The sequence below is a fragment of the Microcaecilia unicolor genome, chromosome 8 (assembly GCF_901765095.1).
Source record: "Microcaecilia unicolor chromosome 8, aMicUni1.1, whole genome shotgun sequence".
In the NCBI taxonomy this organism is placed as follows: domain Eukaryota; kingdom Metazoa; phylum Chordata; class Amphibia; order Gymnophiona; family Siphonopidae; genus Microcaecilia; species Microcaecilia unicolor.
This window is the reverse complement of record NC_044038.1, coordinates 81747056-81761242: the sequence shown is the minus strand read 5'-3', so window position 1 is coordinate 81761242 and position 14187 is coordinate 81747056. Positions and strand designations below refer to the sequence as shown.

Sequence of the window (14187 nt, the reverse complement as noted above, 5' to 3'; positions counted from 1 at the left end):
TCCTTGGCGGGACGAATAGCTTTATTTAACATGATGATAGCACCCAAGTGGCTCTACAGGTTTCAAATGCTGCCACTGTACCTGCGGGGGAGAGAGGAGAGGGTGCTACAAGCAATGTTGCGGGCATTTCTGTGGAACAACAAGCGGCCCCGGCTCCCTCTGACTGTATTATGTAAACCTAAGACACATGGGGGCATGGGGTTACTTAGCATTAGGCATTTAACTATCTCCTGTAATATGAGGCATGTGAGAGACTGGCTTGCGGGAAGTCAGCAATTTACAAACACGCAGTTAGAAGCCTCCATCACACCTGAGGTACACTTAAGCTGTTTGATGCATTCCAACAACCAGAGATTGGCTGGACAGGCCCCACTGAACTAGTTTGTGCGCCCAGTGCGAGCAACGTGGCGATGGCTGTGTCGGAGACATAGCTTCTCAGCGGCTGCTACTCCCTTTGTCTCATTGAACCTAAATCCAGACTTCCCTGATGGAACCTCAGCAAAGACATTTGTTACTTGGAGACAAAAAGGGATTTATTATCTCTATCAGTTGTTGAACAAGGAAGGGCAGATCAAACCCTTTGAGGAATTACAAAGAGAGCATGGACTGCAACTGTCAGACCAGTATGCGTACGCACAGGTGCAGCATTATGCGCATTCGTTGGGAGCAGTAAATTTAAGTGAGGATGTACAAGATGTTCTATCTACAGCGCTCACCTTGGGATCCCAGAACGTGGTCCCACTACGTTTTCATCATCGGCACCTCTTGGACACAACTGAGGACATAGACTACCGTAAAATAGCGAGGAGCTGGTCACAAGAATTAGAGGTTGAATTTATGGGTGATATGCTCCAGAGTTTCTTGCTCTCCATTCTGCACAGATTGCCCTTTATACACATTGGGAACAGCAGTATAAGTTTGCTATGCGGGTATATATAGCACCTATCCGAGCACAGAGAGTGGGATTTGGATCAGAAACATGTCTTAAATGTGGGGCTGAATTGGCCACTTTGGGCCACCTGTTCTGGACTTGCCCGCAAATACGACAGTTCTGGGCACACATTTTGACAGAAGTGGGGCATGTCTGGAAAAGAGAAGTGACTGATAACCCACTGATTCTATTTGACATTTACACCATAACAAAGCCTATCCCTGCAGGATACATAGGGTTCTTGAAAAAGGCACTGCTAATAGGGAAGAAGGTGATTCTGCTCAACTGGAGGGAAACCCAGGCTTCCACCAAAGATTTGTGGAGATCTAAAATGATTGAGCTATTACAGCTTGAGTTGTATGGAATAGAGAACCTCACGGAGAACGACACACTTCAACCACTGTTCAAACAGAGGATACTCCACAAACTGAACTGGAGTATTGGGCGATCAGGCCAACCCTCAGACACTATGAAGAATTGATAGTTCACAAACTGTCCTGCGGACTGATATGGGGGGAGTTACTAGGGGGAAAGGGGGAGGGAGAGAGGGAAGGGAAGGGTGGGGTGATGGGAGAGGGGGGGATGAGGGGTAGATTAAGCTGTTAGCAGATAAATAAGAAAATGTATGTATATTCGTTTCCACAGTGGCCGGCCAGCGCTGTGGCATATGTGTATATTTGGTTTCTTGTTAATAAAAATGATTTAAACATAAAAACAGGACTAAAGACCTATTTCTTCACTTTGGCTTTTATTGGGGTGGATGCTTGAATGGTCATTATCCCAGGCTTATTTACCTATGAATCAATTCTATTTTTATTGTACCCTACCTTGCTGTCACTGTTCCATCTAAGCACAGCAGGAGTCCTCCACCTAAGTCCTGCCAGTGGGGGGTGCTGTTTCACTACTACATTTAAAATAGTGAGACACAGGCAAGCTTTGCGGGACTCCAGCAAACCTGCCTGTAGATGCTCAAGGCCTACCAACTCCTGCCCTCTCCAACAGTCTCGAAGAGGTAAGAATTAAAAATGACGGTGATCAGGGGTACAGGAAGGCATTCCAGTCACCGGGAAAGGGGGGTTGGGGTTGTGCAAATAAGAAACACCAGTCACCTTAGGGCAGAGGAAAACAAATCCTGGCACCGCAACAGGGGTAGAGGGGGAAGTGGAAAAAAGACATGCTGGTGTAATGGAAAAGTTTGTACTTGACACTGAGGCACATTTTCAAAGCACTTAGCCTTCCAAAGTTCCATAGAAACCTATGGAACTTTGGAAGGCTAAGTGCTTTGAAAATATGCCTCATTGAGTTCTCCCTAAGTATTGATATCATATTTAATGTTTCCTTGAAAGTACATAATGAGTTCTGCCTAAGTGTTGTTATCATATTTAATGTTTCTTGAAAGCACATAATGAAGTAATGATATCATAGTTAATATTCTCTTGAAATTACATAATAAACTCCCATATGGATATTTAATGCTCTCTTGAAAGTAATGGACTCTCAGGACAGGAATTGATAGCATTACCATATTAAATGAAGTAATTTGTACTAAATGGAATGACAACATGTTTGGGGCAAAGGATGATGTTTCACATGAATCTCTGGAAACCTGGCCAGTTCCTGGAGATGCATTAAGAAACTGTCACTCCTTAACTACACATCAGTCTTATTCAATTGAATGAGATCATGTTTATTGGTCAGTATAAAAGCTGGGAGTTAAAGGTAAACAGGGAGAAGTCTCAACTAGGAACAGACGTGTTGCCTAGGCCCCTTGTGCCCGCTGAGACTCTCTCTATTTGGCTGCATCGGGAATTCCCAGCCTCTGACGGGAGATGTTGTCACCTCAAACGGTAATGTATGTTTTATAAGTACATAAGTATTGCCATACTGGTAAAAACCAAAGGTCCATCGAGCCCAGCATCCTGTTTCCAACAGTGGCCAATCCAGGTCACAAATACCCGGCAAGATCCCAAAAATATACAAAATATTTTATACTGCTTATCCCAGAAATAGCGGATTTTCCCAAAGTCCATTTAATAACGGTCTATGGACTTTTCCTTTAGGAAGCCGTCCAAACCTTTTTTTAAACTCCGCTAAGCTAACCGTCTTTACCACATTCTCTGGCAACGAATTCCAGCGTTTAATTACACATTAAGTGAAGAAAATTTTTCTCCGATTCGTTACTAGTTTATTTAATAACCTTTGACCGCCTCTATAGTCTATGAGGGGCATAATCGAACGCGAACGCCCATCTCCATGGGCGTCTATCTCCGAGAACGGGTACGTGAAGGGGCGGGACAAACCGTATTTTCGAAAAAAATGGGCGTCCATCTTTTTCCCGATAATACGGTTTGTGCCAGCCAAATGCATCAGATTTGTGCGGATTTGAGCTGGGCGGTATCGTTTTTCAGCGATAATGTAGAGGAGTGTGTAGAAGAACGTAGAAGAAGGGCAACCTTCGAAAGCTAATCAAGAAATGTATTAAGTTATGTCCAATAAAAAAGGTATCATCTTATTTTCTTTTCCATGTTTTATTTTGTTTGATTTCTATTGATAATCAGCGATAATGGAAACTGAAGGCGCCAGCTCAAAAATGAACAAATCCAAGGCATTGGGTCATGGGAGGGGCCAGGATTCGTAGTGCACTGGCCCCCCTCACATGCCAGGGCACCAACCGGGCACCCTAGGGGGCACTTGTAACAATTAAAAAAAAAAAGTTAACTACCTCTGAAGTCCATAGCTCCCTTCCCTTGGGTGCTGAGCCCCCCAAATCCCCCCAAAACCCACTGCCCACAACTCTACACCATTACCATAGCACTTATGGCTGAAGGGGGGCACCTAGATGTGGGTACAGTGGGTTTTGGGGGCGGTTTGGAGGGCTCCCATTTACCACCACAAGTGTAACAGGTGGGGGGGGGGGGCCTGGGTCTGCCTGCCTGAAGTGCATGCACCCACTAAAACTGCTCCAGGGACCTGCATACTGCTGTGATGGAGCTGGGTATGACATTTGAGGCTGGCATACGGGCTGGAAAAAAAAAGTTTTTAAAGTTGTTTTTTTTGGGTGGGAGGGGGTTAGTGACCACTGGGGGAGTCAGGGGTGGTCATCCCTGATTCCCTCCGGTGGTCATCTGGTCATTTAGGGCACTTTTTTAGGACTTGTTCATGAAAAAAAAGGGTCCAAAAAAAATGACCCAAATTCGCACTAAAAATGCCCTTCTTTTTTCGATTATCGGCCGAGGACGCCCATCTCTCCTCAGCCGATAAACACGCCCCAGTCCCGCCTTCACCACGCCTCCGACACAGGGAAAAGTCTCAACTAGGAACAGACGTGTTGCCTAGGCCCCTTGTGCCCACTAAGACTCTCTCTGTTTGGCTGCATCAGGAATTCCCAGCCTCTGACGGGAGGTGTTGTCACCTCTAGCGGTAATGTATAGTTTATGATTGGCCGTTTCCGTGACAGATTGCAGTTGAAGACGCCCAAAATGGGCATTCGATTATACCGATTTGGGCGCCCATGGGAGAAAGACACCCATCTCCTGATTTGGGTCGAAATATGGGCGTCTTTCTCTTTTGAAAATAAGGCGGTATGTCTGACAGAGATATACTCAAAAGAAACTAAAGCAGAACAGCTGGTCACCGCAGAGTGGAAGAAAAAATTCCAGACACAGTGGGTAGTGGTGTGGAGGAAGACATTCCGGTCACCACGGTGGAGGGGGGGTGGGGAAGGAGGAGAGAAATGGTGGGGGTGGTGATAGTTGGGGTAAGGGTGGAAAAAGAGAAGGAGGGAGTCGACCTGGGTGGCAGCTGACACCGATGCCGCAGGCAGCACCGAGGTTGGGGACCTCACCACAGGCGAAGGGCCAGATGCCGCTACAGCAGATCGTATGGAAGGCGTAAGCACCCCCGACACCGAAGCAGACTGGCGCAGCAATCCTTCCAGAAGTTCTGGAAGCAGTGCCCTGATGCGCTCGTCGAGAGCCACCGTCGGACAAGGCTGCGGGGTCGGTAAAGGAGCCAGTTGCAGAATCTGTTGAGGCTTGGGAATAGGTACTAGGCTGCCAGGAGACCGACGCATCGGCACCTCCTGAATAGAGGAGGAGTGATCCTCTCGGCGCCAACACTTCTCAGGTGCCGAATCCCTCGACGCCTCGGAGCTCCCGGCACCGTGTGTCAAAGGAGAACGATGACGGTGCTTCTTCGCCTTCGCTTAATGCCCATCATCGAGACTTCTCGATACCAATGAGGACGTGGAATACTCACGCCTCCTCGGGGCCGAGTCTGACGAAGGTTGGTCCTGGGGGACCTGCATAACAGGAGGCCTCGAGGCAGGTGGAGACCCACTCGATGCCTCGCTGCTCCCAGCATGAGTTGGTCTCTCAGCAGCCATTACCTCTCTCCCCGACGTCGATGCTCCTTTCGATGTCAACGCCAACAACCTATGTACCGATGTCGATGCTGACGTCGAAGGACCGGACCGAGCTCCAAAAAGCTTCTCTCGTTGGGCTTCTCGAGACGCTTGGGTCCGTTTCTTCATATGAAGACACAGACTACAAGCGGCTGGGCTATGGTCGGGCCCAAGGCACTGGATACACCAGGCATGGGTATTGGTACCTGAGATGGTCCGGTTGCACCGAGTACAATATTTGAAGCCGCTGGGTGTCTTCAATGACATGGAAGGAGAAACGGCAGCAGTGAAATCAAAAGACGCGATTGTGACTGTTAAAAGAAAAAAGGGCATGAAAAGAAGGGAACAACCACCCGACAGCACGGCCTAAGCTGGCGGCGTCGAAAAACAAAGGAAACTTTAAAAGGACAAAAATAAAGAAAACTACGGGAACTTTATTTTTTTTTTAAACTGTAAAATTTCAAAGAAAAGGAAAAGAAAATAAGGCAAACCACAAAACGAATAAGACTCTTTCCCGGGCCTGAGAGGAGCGGAGAAAAAAACTCGACCGCACCTCAACACAGAGAAAAAATAACTGAGGAACGCGTTCACGCAATGGGCGGGAAATCGGTGCGCGCATGTGCAGTGCACACTGCACGCGCACCAGAAGACTCTAGCAAGACTTCCTATATAATAATTCTCACCTCCAACATTCTAAAGTAGCTGCCTGTGTCCGTGGCTCCTGAAGTTGCTGAGTTAGGCTCAGTAGCCAGGCTGACGTCACTCACAGCTGATTCCCAGGCAGGAGGAGAAATAGGGAAACACGTGGAGCAACTTGCTCCGCGTGTTTCCCTACTCCTCCCCCTGCCTGGGAATCAGCTGTGAGTGCGCCGTTCAAACACCCCTTCCGCGCATCACCCAAGCACCCACCCCCAGCACATCAAACACCCCCCTCCTCCCCCCGAAGCACATCAACCCCCTCGCCACCCGCAGCTGCCACTGGTAACACTGTCCGGCCGCTGCTGCTTCTCTTGTTGAGCTACAGCAGCTGCTACAAAAAGAAAAAAAAGCCATAAATGTTTTTAAACCTGAAACGCGGCACCGTGGACAGCCATCAGGCATTGGCTGTTGGCTCTGCAGCCGCTGCTCCTCTCACCTCCATGTCACTGCCCCTGGAGTGAGACCTCAGAAGAGCGCAGCGACTTGAGAGGCGAGAGGAGGAGCGGCTGCAGAGCCGACAGCCAATGCCTGATGGCTGTCTACGGTGCCGCGTTTCAGGTTTAAAACATTTATGGCTTTTTTTCTTTTTGTAGTGGATGCTGCTGCTCAACAGGAGAAGCAGCAGTGGCCGGACACCGTTACCAGTGGCAGCTGCGGGTGGCGAGGAGGTTTGATGCGCCGGGGGGGGGGGGGGTCGCTGGACATGGATAGTTGGAGGGGGGGCAGGGGAGAGGGAGTCCTGAGACCAGAGAGGTGGGGGTGGGGAGGGGGACCCTGCAAGAGGGGGGGTGGGGGCACACACTCACTCACTGTCTCTCACATACACTCTCTGACACACTCTATCTCTCTGTCACACACACAAAGTCTCACACACACAGACACTCTGTCTCTCACACAAATACACACACACTCTCAGGCTCATTTTCAAAGCACTTAGCCTCCCAAAGTTCCATAGAAACCTATGGAACTTAGCCTTCCAAAGTGCTTTGAAAATATGCCTCTCTCTGACACATACACTCCATCTCTCACACACACTCTCTCTCAAACATACACACTCCGAGGAAAACCTTGCTAGCGCCCGTTTCATTTGTGTCAGAAACGGGCCTTTTTTACTAGTTTTTAAATATTTTGCTTGCAAAATGCCAATTCCCAGGCCGACGTGGACGTCGACCCACATGTGAGAACAAGCAGCCTGCTTGTCCTCGGAAAATGACAACATGTTTAAGGCTAAGGATGTTGTTTCACATGAATCTCTGGAAACCTGACCAGTTCCTGGGGATGCATTAAAAAACTGTCACTCCTTAACTACACGTCAGTCTTATTCAATTGAATGAGATCATATTTATTGGTCAGTATAAAAGCTGGGAGTTAAAAGTAAACAGGGAGAAGTCTCAACTAGGAACAGACATGTTGCCTAGGCCCCTTGTGCCCATTGAGACTCTCTCTTTTTGGCTGCATCGGGAATTCCCAGCCTCTGACAGGAGGTGTTGTCACCTCTAGCGGTAATGCATGGTTTATGATTTACTTACTTGAATAAAGTTTATTTAATAACCTTTGACCGCCTCTATAGTCTATGTCTGACAGAGATATACTCAAAAGAAACTAAAGCAGAACAGCTGGTCACCGCAGAGTGGAAGAAAAAATTCCAGACACAGTGGGTAGTGGTGTGGAGGAAGACATTCCGGTCACCACGGTGGAGGGGGGGAAGGAGAAGAGAAATAGTGGGAGTTGGGGTAGGGGTGGAAAAAGAGAAGGAGGGAGGAAGGTAAGGGTAAAAATGCTGCACACCACAGGGGACAGGGAAAAATGCAAAACACAACAGGGAAGGGGAGGAGAGAAACACTTGAATATAATGTCTGATTTATAATCGAGTTAACAGTTTTCCCCCTTTTTTAAGGGGAATTTGTTATCTCAGCTTATATTCGGATAGGTTTATATTCAAGCATATACTATATGTACATTTATTAACACTCATGCATGAAGGTGTTGGAAATTGGCACTTCCAAGTATAATTGCCAGCCATCTATAGGTGGAAGATGCCAAATGATGTTCTTTTTGTGCACGTGTAGATTTGTGAAATGGCTGCTGCCAGAGTGTGTACTGGCAAATATATGTAGATTTGCTGGCGTCCTTATACATATTTTACAAAACGCTCTGCATTTGGCAGAGCCTTGTATAACAAACGGGGGGGGGGGGGGGGCGACAGTGAACATCTCAATCTGGATGCTCAAATTTCTACCTCAAGATGCTATACAAAAATCAGGATTTAAGTGGGCCAAGGTGCAATCTATTTAAGACAATTGCTGATGAACATCTGAGTCGACACAGAAGACAAACTAAGGTGCCCAACTTCACAAAAATGAGAAAGTTAACTCTTGCAATCGGCATATTGATATGAAATATCAACCTCTGAGAGACCAATAGCAGAACATCAATCACAATCAGACTGCCATATGCTTGTGTGGGGAAGGAAAGAATTCTAAGGATCTGCAGATCGTCTGAAACCAGCTTATTCAGTTTCAACTGAAACCGAATCTGTGGCCAAAATTAGCAGCCTGCGGACAAAACCAGCCTCACACCCCACCCCTAACCTCCAAACAGTACTCACTCCCTTCTCCCTGCAACCAGACAGAGCCCTCTCCCCCCCCCCCCCCCCCCCCCAGGGCCTATCTTAAACCTGGTGTACTAGTGGCCTAATTGGGGCAGGAGCGATCCCCAGTCGCTTCTGTCCCTGCTGTCAAAATGGCTGCTAAGATTGGAGACGGCATAGGCAGGAGCAACTGTGAATTACTCCTGCCTATGTTGGCTGAATCTCAAAATGATTGCCGTGACCTTCAGCAGCAGTCTCGCAAGACTGCTGCTGAAGATCTCATTTTGACAGCGGAGACAGCAGAGGCAGGAGCAACTGGGGATCCTCCTAGCCTGGTTAGGCCACTAGACCATCAGGGTTTAAGGTAGGCAGGGAGCAGGCTAACAAGTGGGCTCCTCCTATTGTTGGGGGGGTGGGAGAAGGGAGGGACAGCTCTTCCTGTTCAGGGAAAAAGAGAGAGATAGACAGACAGAAGACATGGCTCCTCCTTGGAGAGGGAGAGGGACACAGCTTAAACAAGGTCAAATACGGATTTTAGGCCAGTTTCATTTCTGAAACCAAAACCAAAATTTGGTTGGCCTCTAATGCAGCTGGTTTATAACTTGTATGATTTTATTTTTGTATTAAAGTTGCATAATCATAAAACAAACTCAAGGTGGCTTACCCTCAACAGCAATTAACCCACACAATAAAATATAGAATAAACCATTTATCAAACATATAATCAAAGCTAACTAGAATAAATTATTTTGTATTGCTTTAATTAAAAACTACAGCTGTTTGTTTAGAAAATATATAAATGACCAGCCTTTTCTTTCTCTGGCAGAGACTACACAGGACATGTGTATGTGGACATGTAATAAATGGAGGCTTGCAGCTGATAATCTGATAATGTAGATTTTACATTTTATTTCCAACACTTACCTATTACATTCACAAAAGGTTTGATTTTGAAGAATATGTACAGAAATTTTCCGTCAGTCCTGAAGAAATATCTTCCATCTTTCTCCTCATTGGCATCACTGATCCTGAGGGTGCAGTTGTGTTTCTCTAAGCCTCCCAAGAGAGAGAAGAAATCTCTGGTATTCTCAGACTCTTCTTTGCAGTCATTATTAGTTGTTCGGGTAGTAGCTGCTTCCTTGAACCAGTATGTACGAGGATTATCTCCTAATGTTACAGTTGATGGGAAATCAAATTTGCATGGGATAATGGCACACAGCTCCCGCTGCTCTTGTATGTCCCCCTCTGCTGTCATTATTTGGTAGACAGAACCTGCAGAAGCAGACACATTTAGTGTACATAATATCAAAGTGAATTTTAGTTTCATTTAGGCTTAAACCCAAAACATCACAGTCATATTACAAAAGGAAGTTATCAAAGACAAGTTTACCAGATTCCAAAAACAACATTTCTATTTAAAGTTCTTTCAAATGTTTTAATAATTTGCATTTCAAATCTCAACATGAGATTATCTGATCTGTGTTCCTTATCTTCTCATAAGGACAAATGGATCACTGGTGGATTCTAGCTTCCTAGCCCCATGTGCTATTACGGCGTCCTTTTCTCACCTAATGAAACGAGACCCTGATGAAGGACACAAGATGGGGAATGTAACACGGAACAGTGGGAGAAAAATACACCTATAGCAGACTCCTCACACTGCAGCAGCTTTTTCTATTTATTATTCTCACTTTCACTGTGTATCTTTCAATTACTACTACTACAGTGTGTCAGTCTCACTCTTACCTTCCCATAACACGATCAACAGAAACAGCCCTGCTCTCGACATGCTCTGCAAGAAACTAATTTTCCTTGCAGTGAAACTGTTAAAAGAAAAACATGAGGGCAGCTATCCTTCAGCTCCAAAAACCGTCGCAGATTCACAGATTGCGGCCGCCTGTCTATCGGCTGATTGTCTCTTCTGGGCCCGGGACCCCTGGCCCTGGGTAGCACCGACCGGAACTGAAAGCGCAGTCGGAACCGCCCCAGCCCAGGCTTTAGGAAGGAAAATTCAGCGCGGGGCCAACCGGCTCCCAGACTTGCTGCCAGCTCACCATTTGCTCTGGTTCCCTTGGTAACCGGAAGCTCTGGGGAAGCAGGGGCGGGGCTTGGGCTACTGCAGGGTCTGTGAGACTTCCCGCCCTTCGCCCTAGTTCCCTTGGTAACAGGACGCTCATGAAGAAGGAAGGGGCGGATCCTGGGTTTCTACAGGCCAGGGTCTGTCTGTGAGAGTGCCTGGGGGTATTGGGTCTTGTGTGAAACAAGGAGCGGTAAAGAAAGGCTGGAAACGGGAGCTGTCCGGAAGGGAGAAAAGCTGGAGAATGAAATGTAGGAATGGAAGACCTTGGAAGGAGTCCAGAGAAGGGGGAAAAGTCGGAACCTTAAGGAGGAGGGGAGGAGCCATGGTAGTGAGGTCTCCAAAGGAGCTTGGCAGTGAAGAAGACCAATGGAGGCCTTGGGTGAGAGAAGTGTTGAAAGGAGAGAACTGTGAAGAGCGGAGCATCTGAAAAGCGGTTAGAAGCGAACTGAATTTTGGTTTCAGATTTGGCAAGTCACTGCTGCTCAGATGGTGGCCGTGACCTTCCCTGGCAATCTTGCAAGGCAACCGCAGGAAGTCACAGCTGCCATTTTTTACAATGCGATCAGACAGGGGGCAAGAGCAACTTGGGATGCGCCTGTTCTGTCCCCCTGCAGCCTTACACTAGTTTTACAGTGCAGCCCTAAAATATGTTTAATGCTTTTACTGTTATTCTCACTTCACTACATATGAGCAAATGCATTGTGTGTAATGTAGTCACATGTACTGCAGTCACTCCTGCTTATTTATATAAAGCTTGTTACTAGTGGTATAATCTCCTACAAGGACCTCCTCCTCTCTTTCTCAGCCAAGCTTGGCTCCTTTGTCTACACTATGTCCTGATGCGTCATCTGGATATGATCTTTCTCTGTAATCGAGGACTGCCCTCTAGGACCATTTGTACTACCTGGTCTCAAGTTTTGTCCCTATTGGTCCTTCTAGCTCTCTCCCCTGGGCATGTGGGTGCTCTTCTGCACCCCTCTGAGCCATGAGCCCAGACATTCTCCATCTTATTTGGATGCGCATGATCTTGCTCCATTGAAGATAACTCGTCTTTTTACCTCGTTCATTCTTTCTCTCAAGATATTACAGAAACCCAGCATCCCATCACTGAACTGCTTTCATCTACCTGATCACTCTCCCACCTCTGCAAAAAAGCTTCTCCAGATTTCCATCTCCACCCACTGATACAGCTCTCAGAACTACAAAGTCTCATGCCTTGGGACAATAATTTCTGAGGATCTAACTGTTAGTAAATTAGCTACATTTATTCAATAAAATAAATTTCAGAAAATAAAGAGGCTTCAGTTGTGTGCTGGTGTGTGGAGGTTACATTTGTTGGATATTAAAGATTTAAAGGTATTACACTTTAAGAAGCCTTGACAGTAAAAATAAAAAAGTGTGCTTCTAAGAGAGCCTTCTGCACTGCAGTGAGAGGCTGATCAAACCAGAAATCAAGTAATGTGCTGAATCATTCTGAAATCCAAGTCTGCATGTAAGTGAATTCTTAACCAAGAAAAGCAATGTTTCTGACTTAAATAAGACTGTTTAAGTGCATTTATCAAAAGAACTAGTGAGTGGAGGAGTGGCCTAGTGGTTAGGGTGGTGGACTTTGGTCCTGAGGAACTGAGTTCAATTCCCAGCACAGGCAGCTCCTTGTGACTCTGGGCAAGTCACTTAACCCTCCATTGCCTGCTGCATTGAGCCTGCCACGAGTGGGAAAGCGCAGGGTACAAATGTAACTAAAATAAAAAAAACTAATGTTTTGTGGAAGTTTAAAAACCTGCATTGAAAGACTTGTTTTAATTTAGGGTTCAGAGACCCCCAAGAAGGCTGGAGTGACCTTAAATCTGACTCCATCTCTAAATAGCACTAGTACTGGGGTAATCAAGGAGTTGTGAAGTTCTAAAAGGAATTGCCACTGAGAGAGACATTAGTCCGCCTCTCAGCACTGGCAAGGAAAAGATACAAGCCTTATGACAAACTGGATTTAGGCTACAGGTTATACAATGCAGCGAGAGAGAGCCTGATAGGGCAGAAGCATCTATACTTACAGCCTTTAATCATTAAGTGAAGTCCACAGAACATCATTTGGGATGAGGAGTTTATTTGCCAAGATACAAGTCAAATCAGTGATTGACAACAGGCACGTACAATCAATTAATTATAGGAATATAATAATCCAGCTGCAAACAGGTGTTAATTAGTTCCTAATCTTTTATAATTTCTTTTACCAATTAAAGGTTTTACAAGGGAAAGCAATTAGGTAATTTGTCAATTCTGCTGGTCACATTGGTTTCCCTTGGAGAGAGAGAGTGCCAACCCTTCTCTCTAGCTTAAACCAGGAAATACTCTGATTTTTATAGGTGCCCTCAGGATATGGATAATATGACAGTAGATATACCTGATTGGATCTATGCTAATGTCATGGATACCACTGATTGGCTCATGCTAATGAGTAGCTTTTATCTTGCTAACATGGTTTTGTCTTTAGCTCGCTTGATCACAAATCTTAAGCAAGACCATGGCTGACCACAATGTCACTCTGTCCTTTGGACCCCCACCCTTGTGTTTCCTGTTGTTCTCTGCAGTGCTCCAACACTGGGAGTCGAAGCAAGAGCCACACAGGCCTGTAAGCTTTTCCCTCATTTTAGAGCCTGAACCAAAGTCTAGGCAGGGGACCAAGGCTCATAGCTGTAGCATTTTTATACATCTCCCCCCTTTGAAGGCCTTTAGGAAAGGGCTTCAACAATATATGGTTTGACAACTTATAGTAGGCCAAGTCAATCATCTAGGCCTTATGTTCACACCTCAGAACAATAAGACTAGTACCCTGATCGAAGGCTGTCTTAGGTTGGGACAATTAGTCCTCCTTACCCGTCATGGCCAAACGATCTTTCTGAGCACCAGGGAGATGGACAGTATAAGTATAAGAGACATTATTAAGGGGAGTCTTTATGTTCAAGATTGCCAATGATGTAGCTAAGAATAGGCTGAGGGCAACAGTTAGGGCTTCTATCACAGAGTAACATGGTAGTAACATTTTCTATAGGTACATAAATCTTCAAAGGAAGAAATTGGGATTTGTAATACCTGTCTAAGTACCTAGCAAGTTTGGAAGCATGCTAGCTCCCTCGGGCAAATTTGAAAGTGCAAAATTTCCATTATTGCTATCGTTCCAGAGTAGCTCAATCACTCCTATGGTACCATAGCAATCAGTGTTAAAATTTAAACAACAGCATGTTGAATTAAAGAATCCGAAAAGAATCTTTTGTATTTACAACATGGGGAACAATGAGAGAGTGGTGTATGCTAACATATGGGATACCATTCAGTGGGATAGGTTGCATATATGCATACATGGTATAATTAATCCAGCCAATAGATCATTGTGGATTTAAAGTCAGCTGCAACCTAATTGAGCATTTTAAAATCCTCTGGCACCCCCCCCCCCCCCTAGGAACTCTAATAGAGTTTCTTCCTGGAGA

General features: G+C 46.0%; 1 protein-coding gene across 1 annotated transcript in view; it reads right to left on the bottom strand.

Moving 5' to 3' along the window:
- The window catches only part of LOC115476706 (sialic acid-binding Ig-like lectin 9), a 264554-nt gene extending 253889 nt beyond the window's left edge, over positions 1–10665 (bottom strand). Inside the window, exons 1-2 of the mRNA XM_030213238.1 lie at positions 10369–10665; positions 9547–9894 (exon numbers count right to left, since the gene is read on the bottom strand). Of these exons, the coding sequence (XP_030069098.1) occupies positions 9547–9894; positions 10369–10411 (391 nt within the window). The 5' untranslated portion in view covers positions 10412–10665. The remainder of the gene's footprint in view (positions 1–9546; positions 9895–10368) is intronic.
- Positions 10666–14187: the final 3522 nt, after the last annotated feature.